This window comes from Euprymna scolopes, chromosome 43 (genome assembly GCF_053919585.1).
Source record: "Euprymna scolopes isolate OS-2025 chromosome 43, ASM5391958v1, whole genome shotgun sequence".
Taxonomy (NCBI): domain Eukaryota; kingdom Metazoa; phylum Mollusca; class Cephalopoda; order Sepiida; family Sepiolidae; genus Euprymna; species Euprymna scolopes.
This window is the reverse complement of record NC_136524.1, coordinates 51,644,032-51,669,159: the sequence shown is the minus strand read 5'-3', so window position 1 is coordinate 51,669,159 and position 25,128 is coordinate 51,644,032. Positions and strand designations below refer to the sequence as shown.

Below are 25,128 nucleotides of genomic sequence, written 5' to 3'. Positions count from 1 at the left end.
GTTTTGTATTGAAATTCATCAGATAAGTATCGAAAATCGAAAAAATCCGACCTTAAAAATAGTTTTTCTCTTTTAGACAAAAATAATTTTTTTTTTTTTTTATATCTATAACAGAAAAAAAAAGGCTATTTTTAAGATCATTAAGCCCAAATATCAGCTGAGGAGATAATTGTAAACAAGCAAAGACGGAATTTGATAAACGACTTCATTATTGTCTTCAAATTTTTTTTTTTTTTTTTTCGAATTTGTCCATCGAGCAAATTATTCCTCGTAATATATAAATATTCAATAGAGGATTGATCTTATAATACATACGCAATCTGCATCAATTAAAATCATGTTTAAGCGTATTGTATGACCGGGCAATGCCGGGCGTCCAGCTAGTATATATATATATATATATATATATATATATATATATATACTAGCGGGGGTACTCGGCGTTGCCCGAGTGTTTGTTTCCGGGACGGGGATGGGAGTTTTAAAAAATGTTATGGTAGGTAAGTAGAATGGATCAAACCCGGAGTCATGAGTAAAAGTAGGAAAATAAAGTGTGAAAAAAAAACAAAAAAAAAAAAAACATCTGCAACGTTAACAGTTCGGTCACCAAGAAAAGTCCATTCCAGTTGTTTAGGGGGAAAAAAAACGACTACGGTAGGTCGGCGCGAACGTGAAAATATAATGTGAATTGTCCAGCACGCTAACCACTACGCCACAGAGCACTGCAGCTTAGTTTAGTGATTTTAAATAACTTCACATGAAAGAACTACGAAGCCAAACCGGTGTTCTCTTCTCAACTGTTCCTTGTGAACGATCCCCAAACGGTGTTAAGTGGTGGCAGGGGGAGGAGGAATTTATTAGAGAGAAAATATTTTACCACTTCCATTGATCTTAACCGATTTTGGCCGTGACTTCTCAGCAGAAAAAGTATAGAAATCTAAGATTATCGAGGAATTTGAGAAATAATAAGCCTATAACACACCTCAGATATTGTTCTGCCGTTTGTGCATATTATATTTGCATGAAATATCTTGATTTTTAATCCTATTAATGTCAAAATCAGACGGGGAAAAAATGAGTTCATTTTATTTATATAGAAGAATATAGAATAGATAGATATATAGAAGATAGAAGAATAGAATAGAAGAAGAAGATTATATATATATATATATATATATATTAGTGGAAGAAAAAACGATTTTAGGAATTTTATAATCCATCATCTCATTTTATCTTTTAAACGACTACTCCCTACCCACTCCGATTTTCATATTTTTATAGGAATATTAATCCTGCAAAAAGTTAGGTGAACCAAGGAAAGATGATGCATCACTGGGCAGCATCACTTAACTAGTTTGGTGTCAGGAAGGGCATCCGACCTGTAAAAATCTTGCCTCTGATTGCTTTCTCTTCATTGGATTTTCAACATACTCTTAATGCATTTTTCCTGTCCTGGAATTTACCGTCTTTCCAATTGGATTTTTATTATATCCCTTTTCTTCCTTTCTTGCTTTCCTATCTTTTTGAATAACTATAAACTGTCTAAAAACTGCTTAACTACTTTTTTTTTATGCAAATATGAATGATAGACTTCGTATTGTTTGTTTCCTGTGATGCATTTACCCGCAAAATATTTTGCAAACCTCTTCCCTCTGATGACAAGAATTGCATCCTTCGAAACTCCATAGAATAAGGGTTTTCTTGTTTATTTGTACTCCTTGTCGAACAACGAAAATTTTGTATACCTTCCTTACAGGTTTATAAAGTTTTTCGAAACTGAATAAATTTTCAATGTCAAGATTATTATATATATGTAATATACATGGAAACTGCTTTTATGGTACCAGTTTACAAGAATTCTGGCGAAAGAACTGACCCATTAAATTATCGCCCATTAATTTCCTTATTTGAGTCCATAATCAGGCTCTAGTCCATCAGCTTACAGTTGCTTAACTTCTGACAGACCAACAATATGGATTTAGGCAAGCCCGTTCTACAGCAGATATCCTAACTAATCTCTGAACGTATATACCATACACCGGACAAAGCAGGGAAGGGAAGGGTAGAACCCTTAGATATATCTAAGACTTGACAGTATAGTACGATGGTCTTCTCAGGAAAATCAGACTATGCGGTATCACTGGACGAATATTTAACATAATTAAATCCTTAAGAATCCAGGTTGTTCTCGACGGTCGTACATCTAATAGATATAAATGCAGGTGTACCTCTGGGGTCGATCCTTGGACCTTTATTATTCCTAATATTCATGAATGACCTCCCTGATAAAATCGTTTGAGATGAGTATATTTGCTAATGACACCATGCTCTATAACAGGCTCGAGGTGAAACCAAATGAACACACATCCAAGGCAATGGCAGAAACACTTGAGGAAGACCTCCAATCTGTAGTGGAATGGGGACAAAAATGGATGTTAACGTTCAATAGTGGCACGACTAAGCTTGTTTCCTTTAACAATTATAAGAAACCTAAACCACCAATAACTTGTGATACATTACCTGAAAGCACTTCGTTCAAACTTCTCAGCTTAACGTTCACAGGAAACATGAGTTGGAACAGATACATCAAGAGCGTTGCAAAGGCTGGTGCGAAGAAGGTAGGCGCTCTCTACCATGCTAGAAAGTAACTAACACCTAAAAGTATCCTATACCTCTATAAGGCCACCATTCGCCCATGTATGGAGTATTGCTGTCATATTTGGACTGGTGCATCTGCTGCTAGTCTCACTCTTGTACAGGGTTCAAAAGAGTTGCTAACCTGATAGGTCCTGAACTGTCATCTAAGCTTCGACTTCTGTCCTATCGACGAAATATTGCATCCTTCTGCCTGTTTTACAAGTATTTTAATGGTGGATGCTCTGACGGATTACAAGCCCCTATACCTCTTCGACATAAATATCCCTGTCAGACCCGACAAGCAGCAAATTTCCGCCCTTACACAGTAGAGATCCCTACGTCTAAAAAAGCCTTCTACTCTAATACTTTCTTCTGTAGGACTTTGGAACTCCCTTCTGAGTTCCTGCTTTCCCAACTGTACCGACATGCATAAGTTCAAGTGTAATGTGAACAGACACCTTGCTGCTCAACTTCCTTTATATTATCCCTGTAAATTATGTCCCGGATAGTTGCCCTCTACATCAAAGTGGCACTGTGCCTTCTTTTGGAGTGAAAATGTAATTAAAAAAATATATATATACATACATATACACACATACGTATATTTATATACACATATGCATACATGTATATGATGGTTGCTTCATCTTTACAGATGATCGCCGTCCCGCCCAACAAAACCCAATTATCAACCCCTCTCCCAGTTCATCTCACATGGATATACAGGTGGCTCTTCAAACCATCAGCCGACTTACATGATCTGAAGCAATGATGACACAAAGTCAAGTGTCTGCACCAGGTTAACTGGACCACTCTGTGATATGGTATCCCTGTGCACAATCATATACCATATATATATATATATATATATATATATATATATATATATTAATTTTTGTAATATATGCTTATACAATTTGTGAGTATGTTTTTACAATGCAATGTTTCTCACGACAGTACTGATGTTGCGATTTTGTCTAATACACACACACATTAGTGATTAAACAATTCCAATAGGTTTCCTGATTCCGATTCTTCATAAATCTCTAATCATTTAACTATAAGGTTGTTATTCCCCGACCCCCGATCTTAGTAAAAAAAAAAAAAAAAAAAAAATGTTAAATGCGTAGATATTTTTCTAAACGTCAAAATACACTTGTAGAGAGTTATCAATCTATTTTAGCATTACTAATATTATAAAATAAATAAATAAATGCTTATTTTATCGTTATTGCCAGCTTTGAAAGATTTGCTTTAAACCAAATCAAATAAAAAAGGCAATTAAAAGAATTGTTTCAGCATCGGAAAATAGGTATCGATTTTTCCGATTAATCGTCCCAACACACACATACATACATACATACATACATACATACATAGGCGAAGAACTATGAATAAGTTACATTTAGTATCTTTAGCCCGGTTGGCTTAATTTCCAGTGTTTCCGTGAATTCGTAGGTACTGAAAGATCGAACTAATTTATAGCCTTTATTGAAATTAAAAAAAAAAAAAAAAAAAAGTGCGTATAATTATTTTTTACTATAACGCTAAATGATATTTATATATTTTTGCAATGAGTTATTGACTAAATAATATCATATTCGCTACCCACTTATATATAAGTTTGAAAATATATATGTGGCAATTAAGCTACACAGAATATTCCGCGTTTCATTCTCGTGAGAATTCGTCAGGTTTACCTAACCTGACGAATTCTCACGAGAATGAAACGCAATTGCCATATATATTTTCATAACTTACTATCTAGCTCTACCTATGTATTGAGCACTATTGAAGTAAATACTGAAAATTTGTGCATAAATTATATCTTCGTATATTAATTTATGTGATTAAATGTAGTGTATATATATATATATATATATATATATATTTTCTCAACCAGAGTGTCCCTTTTTCGTTAAGAGGGAAAACAACTGGCCTTGTAGTTAATGTTACTCCTTGTTGGGAATTAATTAGAAAAAAATCTATTAAACTCCAACAAAAAAATCTTTCTTCATTCACCGATGGACGCACCCGACAAAAGCGAAAAATAATGACGAGTGGATTCGTTTCGTATTTCCCACGTGAAAAGTGTACTCATCACTTTCACGAAGGACAAAAACTTAGTGACGATTCTTTGCCCCCCCCCCAAATATCTATGGTTTTTACAAAAAAAAAAAAAAAAAAAAAAAAAAAAAAAAACACACACAAAGAAATAAGGGATGGATGTAAAGGTTGAAATGCCCCACTTGAGCATGAAAAAGGACCAAAGATCTTTAAAACAAAACATACGCATCAAATTATGCATCAATCTCCGTATTCAACGGAACTAGCACCAACAGATTACACACTGTTTAGATGGGAGATTATAAATCTTAGAATGATCTTATATGTCCAACGTTTCGCAAAAACTCTTAGGAAAATATATCTGGCAAAGTATATGTTGTAATATTTCTGGTATAATAATGAGGGTATGATTTAAAAAAAAAAAAAATGGAATTTATGGACAGGGATAATTGACCAATCAAATGAAACCAGGCTTTGCTAGCAACCAATCAGAAAACGGAATCACTCCATAAAACATACTAGATATTTTAGAATTCTGCACATACTTTCGTTCTTCACACGTCTTCGTCAGCAAACTTTACAATTTAAGACTTCTACAGATTGGCTATCTGACTGGAAATTCTTCATCTTAACTTTTAACAATTGAAAGTTTCTCTGGATTGACGACTGCCATTTTTTTTTGGGGGGGGGTGACAAGATTTTTTCTTTTCTTCTAAAATTAAAATGTCTGACAGCTCAAAAATAAGCATCACCCATCATATTCTCCGAGATTGGCACCAATGGATTACTATCTCTTTAGATGTTTGAAAAACGCTATTAGTAAATTAAGACTGTATTAGTTTCCTTTTTCAGTTGAAAAATCATTGCTGTTGGGAATAGGTTATAGATATGAAACCGTGACTACATTGACGATTATAAATGCATATAATAATACAGTGTGACCCGAATATAAGAAAAACGGATATAAGAGAGATTTTTCTGTGGTCCCAAATTAGAACCTGTGTTAATGTACAGTGTAACCCGGATATAAGATAGCTACAGAGCCCAGAGAAGAAATCTCATATCCGGGTTACACTGTATTGCATTGTGCCTTACAAAGCAAGTAGAACTCACGTTATATCCAGATATTTATGCCAGAAGTATAAGCGTTCTATGAAATGTGATCAGTACGAGAACTGTCAAAGGAAAAAACGCTAGTAAGTTTCTGTTGTAATAAATATGGCGGATATAATAATTACTTGGCCTAGAAAGAAAATGATTGCCGAGTTCTTAGAATACGTGCAACATGTAAATGATTTTTATGCCAATTTCATGCGGATTATAACTTGTCATGAAGCTGGCGAACAATTTCTAAAATGATTAAATGGGTTATCAAACATCGATTAATGGCTAATTCTTGGAGGTGTGAAATCTGTAATTTACCATGTGCAGGGAACCATTATTCGCAGTCAATTGATGGTTTGAGATGGAAATGTTCAAAAGATGGATTTCGTCATTCAATAGATAAAAAAAAAAAAATTATGGCACCAACTTTCCTTATGAACAATTATCTTTAATTTATGCAGAGTAATGGTTTCTGTCAGTTGTTTTTACATAAAATCAACTCAGCGGCCATTTTAATTCCAGGCCGCTGTTTCTACAAATTACCGATTATTTAATATAGAGATTTCTCTATTCCTGTAACTCAGAACACGATATACGACTTTAACTCAATTGGCTTTCTATTTTATCTATACTGCTTTGCATAAACACCAACCAAAACAAAAACGCAGATAAAAGTATAGTACCAGTTCTCCCATATTTGGCCTCAGTTACTTATGACTCTCCTAAAGTCGAGGAAAGCTGAAGAGATGTACACAATAGCCAGTTATAAGTCATCTCACTGGCGTCATGCTAAAAATACAAATGTGACTTCGATCTATTTCTGATCAAGAACATGAAGTAAACAACGCGTGCTCTACGTTCTCATAATTTATGACTTCGATATTGTCTCAACGTGTTACGACTGTTTTTTTTTTTTGTTTTTTTTTTTTAAAGGTGGCTAGTCCACCGACTTTAAACCTAGGTCGAGGTTAAATGCCACAAACATTTTGTTCACTATTTTAAGAGAAACGGAAATATACATTTGGATTATTCGGACGACCGTTCTCAGCTTTGATGTTATTTTAACATTAGAGCTCATAAACTCTGGATTCTTTATCCACAACTCTGGAATAGACTTTTTAGCTGAACCCTTTATTTAACCCACAAATTATTTAATCCAGACGCAACGTTGTAAGAACATCGCAGATAAGAACATAAGACGATTCCAATACTTTTACTGATTCAGATACAAGGAATGATTTTGCTATAACTTGGAAGTTCCAATTCTTGTTAAATTTCTGAATGTTTTTTTTTTTTTTATCAGTGAACGGGGTCAGGTTATCGTAAAAAAAGATGTAAAGCATGCATGGTCCCATGTGAGTGCACAGTAAAGGAAGCATAAAAACAAAATTACTAAGTTCAGCATTGCCCCCTCCCCACTTAGATCCCAAAGTCCCCAGGGGACGTCAATTCCTGGTGAAAATGAACAAATGGTGCAGTTTTAGGCCTTAACATATGCAAATTTGAGTTCTGCACCATACAAAAAATGAAATGACTAACTCCATTTGCTCCGCCCCATTTAGCCTGAAAAGTCCCCAAGACTTAACATTTATATTTGAGTTCAGCACCATGCAAAACTGCTAAATAGACATATATAGAAAATTTTGGACAAAGTCTCAAAAATGGAGTGTTTTTATTAGCCCTAAAAGAGCCCCAGGGGCACAGGCAAGAGTTATTGCCAAGCATAGACAAACAAAATTATATATAAACTGGTTAGTTACAACTTTTCAGGAAGTTTTATAAAAATCCAAGTCATCAATTTTTTTTTAATAAGCACAAAAGTGTCAATTTCAGCCATTTTAACTCAAAAGGCACCCCTAGGGGGGCAACCAGAGTTTTCCCGGAAAATCCGTTCTGTTACTTTTTTAACTCATATCATGCTTAATGTTTATGCAAAATTTCAAAAAATTCCAAGGCGTAGTTGTTGAGAAAGTGCGGACAGACGAACGGATAAGGGTGAATTTACAGGTCTACCCTCCTTTTGTCGAGTGACCCCCCAAAAATGTATCATCTGTATATTTTTCGCAATAATAATAAAAAAAAATTAAAAAAAAAAAAAAAAAACTTATGTGGGAAGTGATATAGATTTTAGCTTTATTAGTAGTTAAAAAAAAAAAAATCAATATTTATATTTTCATCATTAGTACGAGCCATGGAAAATTAAGTTTTAAACAAAAACAGAAACGAATAGTTTTTTGGCATCGACTGATTGGCCGATTCCGAGACCGATTCCAATACCCAAAGAAGATCCGATTTTTTTCGATTCCCGATCCTGATTAAACGTCCCAGCACTAATATATGATACAACTTATCAATCCTTATCTTAAAAAAAAAAAAAAAAAGTTGAACAGTATCTCTGATAACAGGTAAACAAATAGGTAGCTGTTTCAAACAATTTACATTCTTAGTGTTAAAATTAAAAAAAAACAAAACAAACATTCTTTTAAAAATGCACCTTGCAAAATAATTAAAACAGGTTTCGCATTGTTGCAAAAATGCACGTTTCAGATACAAAGAAAAAAATACATTTTTGTTTTTAAAAAAATGGAAAATCATGCTAAATAGATTAGGATTAGGGTTAAGATAAAATTAGAATCTTCTAAAAGAACTATAGTTGCCGAATACATTACGGCACAAATAACAAGGCCGATAGCCATTACTCGCGTGCTCTCGTGTAATGAATGAATGCGTGAATGTAGGATTGACATGAAATTCTTAAAGATAAACTAAAATGACCAAAAAAAATGGGCTGAAATGATTTAAATAAATAAAAAGTAAATGACTTAGAATGACTTTAATGAACTTAAGGATGAATTGAATGACCTTAAAAATGACTTGAATGCTTAAAAAATAACTGGAATCCTTCAAAAACAACATGAATGATCTGGAGAATGACTTGAATGGCTTTGAGACTGGTTGTAAAGTGGGTGATCATTTTACATTAAGTTAATACGGAAAAGTGATCTCCCACTTTATATCACAAAGTTACAAACATAAGTACAGCATGTAAGAACAGATACTACACTTTGATCTTGGCCAAAAGGCCAAGAAAAGGGTGTTTATTTGCTTCAATTAGGTACAAGGTCGATTTTTAATGTGAGGAGTGAAGGGGAAATGGGGACCAACTCCCCGGGGAGTAGGGGAGCTGGATAGTGACAATTGGTATGAAGGGTTGCCCCTACATTGATCAAGGTCTTATGTGGGGTTTCTTCCACATATGGTCTTTGCTTGCAGTATCTGCCGGAACAGATATTACACTTTGAGCTTGAAAAGCTAAGAACAGCATCTATTAACAACAGACCAAAAAGGCCAAGCATAAAAGTGTTACCGACAGACCGACGGAGTGACTTATAGAGTCGCTTGCACGCGACTAAAAACATTCCATAAATATCTCGACCTTATGGTTAGTTTCATCTGTTGGCTAAAATGGATAAAACTTCAATCGAACTATCGTTTTACCTCACCTATTTCGCTAGGCAGTTTCGAAAATTTCGAAAAGATTTATTCTTTGTCTCAAATTATACTGTTTTTATTTATACAGTAGAATCCCAGGATACGATGACCTTAGGATAAGGTTTTCAGGTTACGGTGTTTTTTGGCCCCTGGTTACGGTACCCCCGCCTTACGATGTTATGTTATTTGATTATATACATGTGCATTATATACTGTACTGTATTTTGTTACTAATTTTAATGCTGTATCCGAGGGTTCTACTGTAATTACAAATCCATTTTACTATGAAAAGTAAATTAAAAGTCAGTAAATAGTTTTAATAAAAGACGATGACTTATAACAGGCTATTAATCTATTTCGTCATTCAATTTGGAAGAGCTTTCATAAGTTTTGCAAATGAAATTTAACTTCTATTCCAATTTTTTTTTTTTTTTTATCAAAAATTTTTTAAACCATTTCTTACTCCAAGCAAAGCATATTATCTAAGGAGGATAATACTTGGCATCGTGTCTACCAGGGGACTGCAGGAAGTTGATCAGCGAGATGTCTGTTCACATTACGTTTAAACTTCTTCAAATTTGTATAGTCAGGAAACGGGAAGGAAGCTTCAAAGTCTATCAGTTCGAGGGAAGAAATTATTAGAGTAGGTTTTTCGGCATCTAGGGTTGTCAACAGTGAAGGGGCAATATTTTGTTCTTTGTCGGGTTAGTCGAAAGTATATAATTATTAAATTGGTTACTGGTATGCTTTATTTCTTTATTTTCGCCTTTAACTATGTAAATATCGTTAAACCATTTTTTTTTTTGTTGTTGCGTGTGTAAGCAGAATGCCCCAAGTTTATTTTTGCGTTAAGATGTCTGTGTATAATGCAATATTAAAACAAGTCTGACGCAAAAAAAAAAAAAAAAAAAAAAAAACGAAGAAAAAAATAAACATTGGATTAAAATTAGATTCTTTTTCAACAAAAATTATATTTACACACAAATACAATTTAAAGCAAACAAATAAATTTTCTTGGGGGGAGGGGGTAAATCCAAACGAAATCAGAGTCTAACAGTCCTCACCATACAACTTTTTTTTTGGGGGGGGGAATCTGGTCGCCTGAATTTCTAGACATTATAAAGACGCTTTGTTGCTTCGTTACAGTTGAAGCCTTAGAAAAATATTTCTTTTAATCGGTCAGTTTTAGGTGTGGCTACTCCATTAATCGTAAACTGTTAGAAAATATTTAATTAGGCGATAATATTACACGAATCAAAGAAATATAGATCGCGGGAGATTTTTTTTATCAAATTATTTTTTCGCGGGAAGAAAAATTGATCAAGCAGATATTTGTTCGTAAATTAATGTAATCATTATTTAAAAAAGAAGAAAGGTATCTTGAAATTAAAATCTCCAAAACTTTAATTTTGGAAATTTGAATTTCGATAATATATATAACAACGGTTTATGTAATAGCCTTATAATGTACTAGCGGGGGTGCCCGGCGTTGCCCGTGGTGGTTTGAGGTGTGTGTTGACAAGAAAAAAAAGAAAAAGTGTTGTTGGACAGGCAGGCTCGAACCCGTGACACAAAGGCAGAAAAGAAAGTGAAAGAAAACCTGATCTCTTATCACTACGCTACGACACCACAGAAATTGAAAAGCGTTCAAATTTAGCGATGTCGATCAAAAAGTAGTCAACTCAATGATAATTAAGTTGAGAATCAGGAGTCGGCGTAGAAATGAAAGTGGCTTTTAAACCTGGCCTGGGGCCAGTAAAGCTTTCCGCTTTCTCTTGTGGTATTTATTTGCTTCCCCACGAGAAAGATATCGTGAAATTCAAATCTCCAAAACGAAATAGTTTTGGAGATTTGAATTTTGATAATATAACAACGGTTTATGAAAATTTAATAGCTTTATATTGTATAATACAACTAGAATCCTTAATGCAGTATCATATAATCATAGTTATTCAGAAAAACATTCCATATTTAACCACCCAAAACCGTAACAGACAATTGTTTCCGTTCATTTTAAAAACATAGGTGTCTTAAATAAATTTCCAGGCCATTTATTGCACAGGTAAACATCAAGTCGCAAAATCCCACTTCTTCAATGAGGAGGTGCCTAGATGTCAGAAAACCTACCAGTTTCTTCTCTCAGAGTCATAGACTTTGGAATTCTTTTCCCGTTTCCCTGCCTCTACTAATCTGCTAAAGTTTTAATGTAATGTGAACAGACATCAACCCCCCACAGTCACCCTGTTAAACACGACCCCAAATAGCATGCTCCTTACGTTCCAAGTGTTTAGGGTGAAGAAGAAGAAAACAAACTCCAAGGTCAAAAAGAAGTATCTTCTGGATCGAACTCTTTGTCTGCCAAAATCTCTAACTTCGGGCCAAGATCAAAGTGTAGTATTCGTTCTTCAGATGCTGCACTTCAACTTTTTGTTCTCTCTCAATGGAGAAATCCTTCATGACCAAGACAATTTTTATTTTTGTCCCTTTTATCCACGTTAAAAAACGACCCCGGTGTCTAACTGCCCCCGTGGGGAGGCATTGTAAATAGGAACCCTTCTTACATCTTGGTTGTCTCGGTATTAAACTACTGCAGCATGATCACGACCCGTGTTCTTCGTGAACTTTGTTTTTAGTTTGTGCTTCTATTATCCAATAGCCAACAGCTATACAATGGCGAAACACGTTATGTTATGTAGCAAGTTTAAACTCGATTATAATCAAGATTGTTTGCTCATATTGACTTCCGATTTCTGTTTTACATTCGACTGGAACATTAGACAGTAAAGTAGACAAGAAAGCCATTCTTAACATAGGGAAAAGCCGGAGGAGTATTTTACCTTATCTGAAAGACAATCATTGCTAAAAAGGGATCATATATTGCTTATCCCTGTCGTTCCGCCTCCAAAGCAAAACTGGGAGTCGAAAACAGACAATCTTGGTTGTAACCTAAAATTTAAAACCCACAAGAAAATTACTTTTGTTATGAAAAGACTTAAATTCTAAATTTTATTACTATTGTAATACATAGAAAATTAAATTATATAAAAAAAAAATAACATGTTTGAGCATGCGCAAAAAAGATCGATGACGTAATGTGATTAGGGTTAGGTTTGGGTTAGCCACAAAAATACAAGTGCAAAAATTATAAGGGATGCAATATTTCCAAAAACAAAAAAACTATTGTATTATCTCACGTAATATTCCAGTTAATAGAAATGGCCCCTACTTGCTAACTGCCCCACGAGGGCAGAGTTAGATACATGTTCGGTTTTTAAAGTAGGGAAAATTCAGCTAGCCTTAGAAAAAAAAAGTCACTCCTGGCAGAGATAAAAATTAAAACTACCTTAGTCTAAAAGTATTCCGGCTTTATTGACTGTTGACAAACGATTGAGCGTAGTATCAGAACATATACTACACTTTACTCCTAACTAAAAAAAAGTAAATTTAATAAAAATAGGCGTTTTATATATGTGAGAATTATACGGTACTACGCGTCACTAAAAAGAAAAAAAAGTTGTTTAAAGTTTTGCTACTTTGTAAACCTTGTATTCCCAGAATGAATAAATATTCATTTGGGATTTGTTTTGAAAAGGATGCATAGCACCTTAGATATCACATCACATCATGGTATGTTTATTTCAACAATGATGATTTTGATGTAATTATGATTGTGTAGAACGGTAACAATGAAATATGTCATTGCTTGTAAACATAATAAAGTTTAATAAAGTTAAACAAATAAGACAGGTTTACTGCACTTACATTGATTCTTAGTCATTCTGCGCTGATGTTGGTGCCAACGTAATCCATGGATGTGCTGCGATCATTCGGATCAGCGTCATCAGATTCTTCACCGATAGCCGCAGAAATTCAAGGTCCCTCAAAGAGGGACATTGAATAGGAACAAAAATAAAAACTTCTAACCGAAGACAGTACAGAACAGAGGATAGACTTTGCCCCTACCCAAAAGAGTCGAGGGCTCTTTCTTGATTTGACATGAATGTTATACGCTAGTTAACTAACAAGAAATTCAAAATGTAAGATAAAAGGGTTGGACAACTCTTTGGCATTATGTAAAAACGGCCGCTTTCATACACCAGGGGCGCGTTCGAAGATATGTTCCTATTATTTAGGAACGCATATCAATTACGATAATTGCTTTTTGCAAATATACTTCTAGTCAAACCAGGAATAAGTTTTAAATTCTAAACATCGTCGATAACAAACCGATGCAAATCAAGATGCAGTGAAGCAATTTTATTATTTACACAAGGGTAGACAACTCCTATTATAGTCTCCATTATAAAATAAGAGTTACTTCTAGTGATGAGATGATTCTTAAAACTTGATTCCAATACAATTACCGATTTTGTTCTAAATTCCAGATTCCAATTCTTTTAAAATCTCTAAATATTTAGCCATACAAATGCTCTTTTGTAATTTGATGTTTATATATTTTTTATGTTAATTTTCGGATTACAAAAAAAACAAACAAACAAAAAAAAAAAAACTGGCACACTTGCGAGGAGGTAATCGACATATTTTAGTTTTACTGACCGTTTTAAATTTAAAAAAATATTTTATCATTAGTATCAGCAATGGGAAATTAAGCTTTAAAAAAATCGTTTCGGACATCGGAAATTAGCCACAATATTTTCCGATTCTGATAACCCCAAAAGTATCGATTTTTCAGATTCGATTCCGGTTAATCGCCCTAACACTAGTTATTTCCTTTCTTATTTTATGTAATTATTTAAAAAATCATATGGGTGTTAGTCTGGGTTGCACCAAGTAATTAATAATTGTTAAGTACGTTATTATATTGCCAATAACATGGTACAATAATGACAAATGAAAATTGGGTAGGCAGAAAAAAAAAACTTTGATTTGTCAGTTTAAATGCTGTTTGGGTTTGAGTTTGCAAGACCGACAAAAACTTTATGATGTCTAATGAATTAAAGTAATCTGTATGGTAAATGCTTTTATGATTGTTGTGAATTAAAGAGTTTTTTTCTAAGCCTTTTCAATTGTCAAAATTTAGAAATTAGTTTAAATGCAAAAATTCAAGAATTACGGAGCGTTTGTGTTCTTGATAAATCTTAGTGAACATGAATTTCTAACGTGCTTTACCGTATTAGAGAACTAAACATTTGAACTTTGTTACGTTTGGAAAAGTGTCAGATTCTTAACGTCTTTTTCCCCCAATCTATTTTTTTTTTTACGTTATAGACATAATTAAACATTGTACCAACTATGTGTGTGTGCGTGTGTTTTCCATTTTTAAAATTGTTTACACTTCATTAAAAAAAACTTGAAAAGGATTTCTGAAAATTGCTCATAGAATATCCTAACAAGGAAAAACGGAATTAAGCCATTTGCTTTTAAAATCAACCAAAAGACCTAATACTGAATAGTAAGTTACACATTTGTTTATTCATTTGTTTCACTTGTATGCTTATGGTTTATATCAACTGATCACTCACACACACACACACACACGTTAACGTAATGAATAAATTGTAAGATGGTCAACATAATAAAATTTGGAATATAGACTTTTGTTGTTTGTTATATGCTCTGTATTTACATTGAACTTCAAAAATTTTAAATTAGTATATTAAAAAAGATGAAATAAAATTGAAAAAAAAAAAATCATATTTCCACAGAATTTATATCTTGTCGTTGCCAGAACTCTGATATGAATATACTTTTTGCTCATTAGGATGAGCCAGTCACAATTACAAAATGTTTTAGGTGATCCACGAGGCGCAACCTAGTGTTGTACACCCTTCAGATGTCACCATTCGCTGCGGCAAACATGTGCTTGACATGCAGGTTCAGGACAGCCTCTTGCAGCAGGTTTCCGGCACACCATTACATAGAGTAGCTTTGTCACCTACCCGCCAGGTGAGTTTATTCGGGGGTGCATAGCCATCAGTGAATTAAACGCACCCCCAGCTACCAACCTGCAAATTTCTATGATTCGGCGTGGTACATACAGTGCCTAGCTTTCTCAAATGGTAACCCGTCTGGTACAATATGCATGATGAGGCCGACCCAGCGGAGCCATAACAAAAACAAGAGGAAAAGTTAATTTCCGAAACAGCTACATGGTAGGCAGCTGATGTTTCCCGTTTTCTACTTAACAATTTTAGTTACGTTTTCTTTTTTTTTCATCCTTATATAATTGAATTCTCTTTGGTAATTATAAACGTTTCAGAAGTCGGTTTATGCAAGTGCTAAGTCTGCGATAGGTTAAATCTGTTTTTTTTTTTCAGAATTTAAATTGCATTCTTTATTTTTACATTTTTTTTACTCAAAGCTTCTTTAGACATATATATATATATATATATATATATATATATATGTGTGTGTGTGTGTGTGTAGAAATGATTTTTTTTCAATTATATTTCACTTTTATACCAATAATTTTATGACGTTCAATGTAATTACAGAGCATATGACAAGTCTATATTTCAAGATGTTGACCATCTTGCAATTTATTTCTTCAAGTATGTTAACATTAACGATTCTTGACAGCAACCGTTTCGTAGCGCAAAATCATTCATTTAATTATACCAATCAATGAATTTATTTTGCCCTTAAGTCATCAGAAGAAACGGCACCTATCAATTCATTAAAAGAAAAGAAAATGCATTTGGGCATGATTACAAAATTCGAAAATTGGAAGAGAAATTGCAATTACCTTTTATCTTTTATTACTCCATATATATATACTTAATGAAGAGTTTATCTTTTAAGGTAGATTAAAACATTTAAACAATCAGATGCTCAGTTTAAGTGATGCTCAAAATGCTGCAGATATAATACATAAAAAGGGGGAAGAGTTAATTAAAAAGACAAAAACATTAAATTTAGTATTCAACACAATTATTCGGTGTTAATGATCATCATGCTGAACAAACCGCGACATCGCAAGTCTAAATAGAAACGTAAGTAAAACATTAAGCATTCACAAAAGAATCATAAGTAATGTCTAGACTAGAGATACTTACAGGATCCGGAACCTGTATCAACTGGATAAAGAAAAAAAAAATAGCAATAAAATTAAAACAGAAATCTTTAAAAAAGAAAAAAAAAAAAAAGAAAAAAAATATGGCGTTTTTGTAAAAAAATTACACGGTCATGAAAAATTTTTTTAGATTATTTTGGCGCAATTCCAGAATTCAACCTAAAAAAAAAAAAAAAAATCTATGAGCTACATACCAGTCATGGAACGGAAATTTCATATTCCAAAAATTACCTAAACTAATCAAGTAGCTGTTTTTTTTTGTTTATATAGAACATCTTTTTTTTTTTTAAACGTTTTTTATTGTAGCCATTACAAGGTTGATTTTGGATTCCTTATTTCTGGAGAGGTTGTTAATGGGGAGATAATATTTATTAATATGACTGACGAAAACAACGTTCTCCTTTCATCATAAATTTTATTTTCGTAGTTAAATCTATCTACTTTATCAACTTGTGTGTGTTTTTTTTTTTTTTTTAGAATATAACATTTTCATTCCGTGATGGGTACATAGATCATACATGTTTTCTGTATTTTAAAAAAATTCTTATTTTCTTACAATAGACCCATTTAAGGTGTGGGTACTTCAATGGTCATCACAAACAAATAGCTCTTTTTGTTTTTATTATTTAGAATGTAATTTACTAAATTATAACATAACGAGTACCGCCATGATTTTTTTTTTGTCAGAAGCCATGGTAGCACACATCGCTCACTTTTGTCGCCTGGATGCTTTTAAAGCCTTATTCTGAATGCTTTGTGTTGTGATTTTGAAGAGCCAATAACAAAGACAAAACGGTAGTATATTTGCAAGATTAGTTACAGAAGTACAGAATACCATGTTACAGAAAGACTGCTTCAAGACAGTATTTACTTTCTTCTCACCACAAGATGTGACAACGTCAGAAGATGCGGAGAGTTAAGCCAGTTCTCAAGTGGGACTACGCTGGCCTATTAAAAATTGCTTGAACAGCCTTGTCGATATTCCACAGTCTGGGGCGCTTCAGGCTGTAAGCAATAATCTTATTCCATCTTAAAGAGGTGAGGCAAGACTTTGGAGTACGGACTTCTTAGAACTACCTAGGGCTAACATCTCAGCCTGACAGATAAAAGGCCACCAAGATGGCCCAGTTTCGACTAATCAAATGTCTAAACTACCGAGGCTGTGGAGAGACCGTGTCGTAATCTCTTCTGTACATAGTGTCTGAAAAAGTCGATATTTTCTTGAAATAGAGTAGGTGGCTGGTTAATTTTAATGCAGCTAAAACCCAAGGTTCTCTCTTTTCAACATAATCGCTCTAACTTCCATCTGGTCCCAACTGAAATGAATGGCTCTCATCTTAGGGAAGCGCCAAGTCTTAACACTCTGGGACTGACCTTCACTCCTGATCTGAAATTGAACATATGCATCAAATCTGTTGCCAATATCGCTAGAAAAATGTTTGGTTCATTCTACCGCTTCAGTAAGTATCTCACTGCCAATGCATTCCTCTATCTGTATAAAAGCCAAGTGTATCAAAATGGAATACTGTTGCCACATCTGGGCAGGTGCACTATTCCGCCATTGATAGAGTTCAAAACCTGCTTCGAAACTTAGTACATGATGCCCTTTCCTCTTCCCTGCAACCCCTTTTCCCTCACAAGAGACGTTACGAGCCTCTCTGCTTTGTTGTTATTTTTACTCGTCTGAACTTTAATCTATCAATCAAAAACACTCAACTAGCTACAGCCACTAAGAATTTCCCCCAGTACCTGTGCGCCAATGTAAACACAGATTCCATGAACAAAGCTTCTTTCCTAGAATTACCCACCTGTGGAACACCGTTCCGCTGACCTGCTTCCCGGTCGATTACGATATAATAGCCTTCAAGTTCAATGTAAACAAGTTCTTGTTAAGCTGTCCCCATAAATAATCAAATTCTACCCAATCTACACCATTAACGATTACTACACTACGACCTTACATTCATTAAGTCTTATCCTCGAGTGGGCTTCGGGCCTTGATAAGTGGTGGATGACATCCTCGTGTTAAAAAAAAAAAAAAAAAAAAAAAAAAATCACCGTAACACGGGAGGGTTGAGGATTGACCGACTTAACTATGTGGTCATAATATAAAAGTGTGATTCAGAAGCGCATTTACTCTTTTTACACGTATAAATATACCACCTTGTTCTTATCAGTTCTTTAATGTCACAACAAAGCACCCATGCGACAAAACAGAAAGCGTTTTTTTTTTCAGTTTGATCACAAGTGTGGTGCGTGGGGGGGGGGCAATATTGGATGTCAATTCCTCCTATCTACTAAAACCATTTCTGTTGACATGCGGTCAGTAGTTTTTTTTTTTTTCTTCGTTTTCAACACAAGACCAATTCTTTCAATGTGCCTTTAAGACAATATGCTGCCAATCATTTTCATTCAGACTAGTTTCTGGAGACCAGATTTCTACACATTTTTGGCAAATTAGTCTTTCACACAAGGGCACACACATTTATATATATATATATATATATATATATAACTAATATTTTTGATTCATAATTTTTATACCTACAGAAACTAGCGTTTCATAATTATGCCGTCATCAACGCAGGAAGTGATAATTATTGTTGGTCACGGGACTAAAGAATTAACATTTAAATGGAAGTGAATTAAGCTACTGATGTAACATTATAAGCCGGTTTGTCATAACTAAACAGCCATGAGAGTATTCTACAAATAGGGAGTTTGGAATGGTGTATGTATGCTAAGTGACCGCTTTACGCTGTTCACTAAATAACCTTTAACTTTAATGTGTATCCATCGTCTGTAAAGACTGAAGGAAGCTATCATATTTAATATATAATTATAAGCCCCTTTAAGGCTTATAATTATATATTAAATATGATAGCTTCCTTCAGTCTTTACAGACGATGGATACACATTGTGAGGGTGCGTGCATATGGAAATTTTGTGGCAAGAGTTGCGCAATCTCTAACCACACATCTTCCGAGTCGACGTTGTTAAATACCGGTGGTAAGTGGAGGTCCAGGACGACTGGAAACAATTCAACGTGGAGAGCACATACAGCGCCTAGAATTCCCAAATGGTCACCCATTTGGTATTAGCCAGGTTTAACGCTGCTGATCTCACGAGAAGCCGTGTGTTAACGTCATTATGATTTATAATACACACAAAGGCACACACATAAATATATATATATATGCTAAAGTTTTGCAAATTACAATTTACAGTGTTTAGTATTCGAACAAGGGATACAAAAGATAATTTTTTTCCTTATTTCATGGAGTTTCAAAGAATGGCTCGTTTTGTCAGAGAAAAAAAAAAACAGTTAGGAAAATAAGTCATATAGACCAGCTATAATTTTGCTGGTTAGCACAAACATTGAAAATTCCAAAGTATGAAAGCAATATTCTAAAGATAGAACGTGCCAAGCTTTATGACACGAGGGAAGAAAAAAAATACTGTCTAGATTTTCCTGACTAAAAATCTTTTACGATTCGAAAATTTGAGTATAATTTTAAGAAATAAATGTTTATTAAAAGAAAAAAAAATATCTTGCATTTGTCTCATCTTTAAACCGTGAAGTTTTAAATTCTGAATATCGAGTTCTTAAACAGTGGATTTACTTCTATATAAAGTGTTAGGAAGATCGACCTGTGTGCATATTTTTGGTGCATTACTAGTAAGCGCAAATAAACCCTATTATCTTTCTTACAAACATTTTTTCGTTGTTCTCTTATTTATCTCTCGTCCACGTGAGAGAACAAATTAACACCGAGCGCTTTATTCTGTCCTAGTAGGTAAACATGGTGATCTTTGTAACCGTATAATAATTTTTAAAATATCTGAATGCATTGACATTCTAACCATATAATTTTTGGAGTACCTCCCTCAAATAGGTCTAATTGTTAGACCGAGCAACGCCGGAAGATGTGCTGATCAATGACTATTCAAGCCTAAAAGTCTTGGCAGCTAAAATGTTTTGAAATAGTAAAAAATCTACAGGGTGGTCACAAAGTCTGGCTACATAATCTACATTTGACCAACCAACTCTGGTGTTCTGACTTCCTTACTCCTCCCATATCTCTCACCATCCCTAAAAGACTCTCTGCCTTCCTTGAATCTCTTATGCCACTCAAAAACTGATGCTTGATTCATATAAGATAATCCAAATCCTGTAGATTATGTAGCCAGACTTTGTGACCACCCTGTAGAATAAGTAATTTTTACATTAATTTAGGAATGTTATCTTAAAAATATAGCAATTTAGTTGACAACTTAGAAATAACAACATGTAAAAACATTAGGTCAATATCTTAGTTACGTATAATAATGACATTATTTAAAAGGAGAGATGATCTTTTTGATATACGTGGAAATTAGTTAGAGAAAACAGTTAGTTGGAGTCAGGAGAGGGACAGAGACGATCGACAGATCGGGATGGCTCCGAATAGAGGCGTTCAGAAATGGCGAGAGTCAGAATTAGTGTTGCAACTTTCTAAGAACTGCACGCCTGTGGAATTATCTTCCGTTTTCCTGCTTTCCAGCTGACTACAATATGGTTGTCTTCAAGTCTAACGTAAAGTTTTTGATGAACCGTTCCATATAAATTAACACATTTACCGAATTTCCATTATTAACGTTTACTATATTGTCCAATTTCTACTGTACACTCTTTAACCCTTATCCTCGAGTGGCCTCTTGGCCTTGACAAGTGGTGATGTCTATGTAAAAAAAAAAAATAAAATACAATTTTATATATATATATATATATATATATATATATATATATATATATATATATATATAGCACTCTGGAATAAAATGTCGAAAATAAACCCGAAGCTATGTCATTCTTGGAGAGAATTTTCATTGCAGCTTTTCCACCAAAATAAGACCAAAAAACGAACCAGATGTTTCCCGATTGGCCATGTTTCCCGATTGGCCAGATGTTAAAACCCCAAATAAGTGTTGTTCGTCCTTTCTGTTGTGAAAGTATTTATGTATATTATTGTTCCAGGAGGAAAGTGTGATATCTGTTCTGATACTACAATGACCTCCCAAAACACATACTTAAATCATCCACTGACATCTATGCTGATGACACGACCATCTACGGCAACACATCAAAGGCTGTAAATGACAAAGTTCTCTGATTCTCTCTCCTCCGATCTCGAGCACGTGGTTCAGTGGGGGAAGACGTGGCTGGTTACCTTTAATGCATCTAAGACCAAACTCCTATCCTTACATCATCAACGCTCTGATCCCCATCTGGCATCAATTGGGATGGATGGCTCTCGTCTGGGAGAGGCCCCGTGTTTTGACAAGCTTCTGGGTTTGACCTTTACTCCTGATCTGTTGCCAAGGTCGCTGGAAAGATGGTGGGATCCTTCTACCGCTCCAGAAGATATCTCACTACTGATGCAATTCTCTCTATAAAAGCCAAGTACGTCCAAAGATGGTATACTGCTGCCATATCTGGGCAGGAACTGCTAAAAACAGCCTATCCTGCCTTGACAGAGTACAAAATAGACTTCGTGGCTTAGTGGGGGATGCCCTTTTCTCTACCCTGCAACCTCTTTCCCACAGAAGAGACGTTGCGAGCCTATCCTTGTTTTATCGTTATTTCCATGGCAGGTGCTCGTCTGAACTCCAATCTCTGATCCCCCCTCGCTAATCTTTCACGAAAAACACCCGTCTAGCTGAATCCACTGTGAAAAACTTTCCCCACTCTTTATCTGTGCCAAAATCAAAACGTGGATTCCATGAACAAAGCTTCTTTCTTAGAACTGCACGCCTGTGGAACTCTGTTCCGTCTGCCTTCTTCCCACCTGACTACAACTTGGATGTCTTCAAGTCCAACGTTAACAAATTCCTAATGAACCGCCCCCTTAAGTAAACTCTTCATCACATCTCCACACTAACGTAATGTACTTGCAATAACCCTTATCCCTGAGTGGCTTCCGGGCCTTGATAAGTGGTGACCACTGTAAAAAAAAAAAAAAAAAAAAAAAAAAAACTTCACTTTTTCTGTCCCCGATAATTGGAGGAGAAATCCTAGACTTGGAAAATTTTTATTTTTGGTCCTATCCAGTGCCTCATTTTGGGAGAGCTGGATTTTCTCCCACATTAAAAAACCGACCTTGTGTCTAACTGCCCTCTTGGGGAGGAAAGTAAATAGGAACTGTATTTAGATGTAAATACACACACAGCGAACTTTAGACACACACACACAACTAGACGATGAATAGAAAATCAGATATAAACACAATTCACATCCTCCCATGTTATACAGACCCCCACTACATTGCATATATAAAAATGGAATGGTACTTTTTTTCTCTCTCGTTTTAAGTAAAATTAAAAATAAAAAAATAAATATTCATAGTGTTACGAGGGAGCATTTCTATAAAATAATTTTTTTAAAAAATCAATAAAACCGTTTAAAATGTGTGCTATCATATTCTAGGCACCTCTAATGATCAAACCTCAAAAGTTTTAATTCACGAGATAGTTTTAAAGGCCAGAGTATAGTAATAGAAAGAGTAGAAGGTTTTAGAAGTATCTTAGATATATAGTATATTAGAGGGTTCTGCAATAATCTAGAATGGGTTAAGATGTCATATAAATAAAAATGGAGAGGGGAAACAAATCAGTTATCCACTTGGACCCATCAAGATAACTCCGGTCTATGATTCACGGATACGTCCAGCCGAAAGAATCCAAAACACACAAAGAAAAAAGAAATACGGGTTTGTATTACTGTACACGGGTTTGTATTACTGTACACATAGATTCGAAAAAGTTGTCAAAAAACAAATATATAACAAATAAATGTTATCAAAGGCAAGATAAGTTACTTTTCTACCTAACTGGATATATTTTTTGTGTTTTTATTCAATTTAACATGTTTATTCAGCTCGAAAAACATGCAGTGTTTACCGATGTATTGGAAAATTCAAAATGGCACCCGACTGTCTCTTTAACACGGTAAGTTTGGGAAAAGATGTTATAAATAATAAACTAGACAAAATACTATTAAAAAACAACCGAATATATGTCAACTTATTTCACGGTAACCTATATTGAGCGAATTTCTAACAGTATTTTGTCTAGTTTATTATTTATAACATCTTTTCCTGAACTTGCCCTCTCCGAGAGTGAGTCGGCCGCCATTTTGAATTTTCCAATACATCGGTAAACACTGCATGTTTTTCGAGCTGAATAAACATGTTACACTGAATAAAAACACAAAAAAATATATCCAGTTTGGTAGAAAAGTAACTTATCTTGCCTTTGATAACATTTATTTGTCATATATTTGTTTTTTGACAACTTTTTCGAATCTATGTGTACAGTAATACAAACCCAGAAATACCTCCCTCCAACCCATGGAAAGTGCAGAAAAAGCCATCTGGACTAGTGATAAATACAATTTTGTAATATTCTCATTGACCAAACTTTTAAAAGAAAAACCAAAAGAAATTTTTATAGTCATTGAATTTTGTTGTTAATATAGTGAATAGGCACGCTAAGACTGGCTGGTTAGCAGTTATTATTTGACTTCTCTTCTCCCTTACCCTCGTAATGCTCCACTTCCTCGTTCTAGTTTTCGACCTCGAGTTTCAACAAGCTGTATTTTAAATTTTGATAGATAGTAGTAATCCATAATTGTATTTTTGTTAACTGACCTTTTTTTTGTTTGTTTTTTATTGTTGTAAATATTTGTGAATCACCTTATTTGTTATTTTGTTATTATTGAAAATAAAGGAAAAAATATAATTTTCCGAAAATCATATTTCATATCGTCCATATTTTTTATTGTTACACCTTTTGAATGTAACAATAGGAAAATAAATAAATATCAGAAAATAAATTATGTGTCTATTCAGCAGACACAATCATGCTGACACTTCGGTTCCAGTCAGAATCGAAAATAAGCATCTTCAAACCTGGTACGTACTAAAATGGGTGACCATTTGGGAATACCAGGTGCTGTATGTGCTCTCCGCTTATCTTGGTATTATTTCCAGTCATTCCAAACTTCTTGCCATTGATTAAGGGGAAGTTTGGTTGAGATTGCGCAACCCCTGTTTCACAATTGCACATGCAGGCACTCTTACAGAGGGTATCCATTGTTTTCAAAACAGAACAGAGGCTATCATTCAGCAGGCGTTAAATACCATGTGTCGATAAAAAAAAAGCTTTAATAATAAAAAGAAAATGGTCAATCGTTCCTATCCATCCAGTTCCGTTAACATGTGGTCAGTTGCCTCCTCAACACAAGACCAGTTTTGTCCATGTACATCTTAGAGAACATGTGGCCAGTCGTTTCTCTATTCCGAATAGTTTTTTTCTTTTATGATACCAAAGGCAAAATAAAATTATTTTGTCATTAAAATGGTTAAATTTTTATATAAATTAAAATATAATATTTTTAATGATTTTTTTTTTTTAATCAATTTTTAATCTATTTTAGATTAAAAATTAAAAAATAATTCAAATCTGGTAAATGTTTAAGATTGGATTTATGTTGTTTTTTTTAATGTATATATGAGTAATCATTTCGGGTTAAAATCAAGTTATTATGCATGTAACTTGAGGAAAAAAAACACATGTGTCAATAATAATGTGAATTGGCAAGTAGAAATAAGATGCGAACCGAATTTGACCTGATGTTGTGTGATTTTGCTTATTCAGATAATATTGATGCATTTAAAGCATGGTTTTCTCAAGTTTACATGCCCAATACTGAATGGATATAAATTATTTCTCATTTAATATTTAGCAAAAAAAAA

General features: G+C 34.1%; 1 protein-coding gene and 1 pseudogene across 1 annotated transcript in view; both read right to left on the bottom strand.

Annotated features, from left to right (window-relative positions):
* Positions 1 to 25,128, bottom strand: part of LOC145268427 (uncharacterized) — a 346,335-nt gene that overhangs the window by 89,617 nt on the left and 231,590 nt on the right. Inside the window, exon 6 of the mRNA XM_080123988.1 lies at positions 16,317 to 16,337. Coding sequence (XP_079980114.1) covers positions 16,317 to 16,337 — 21 coding nt within the window. The remainder of the gene's footprint in view (positions 1 to 16,316; positions 16,338 to 25,128) is intronic.
* On the bottom strand, positions 8,770 to 8,904 carry LOC145268459 (U2 spliceosomal RNA; annotated as a pseudogene).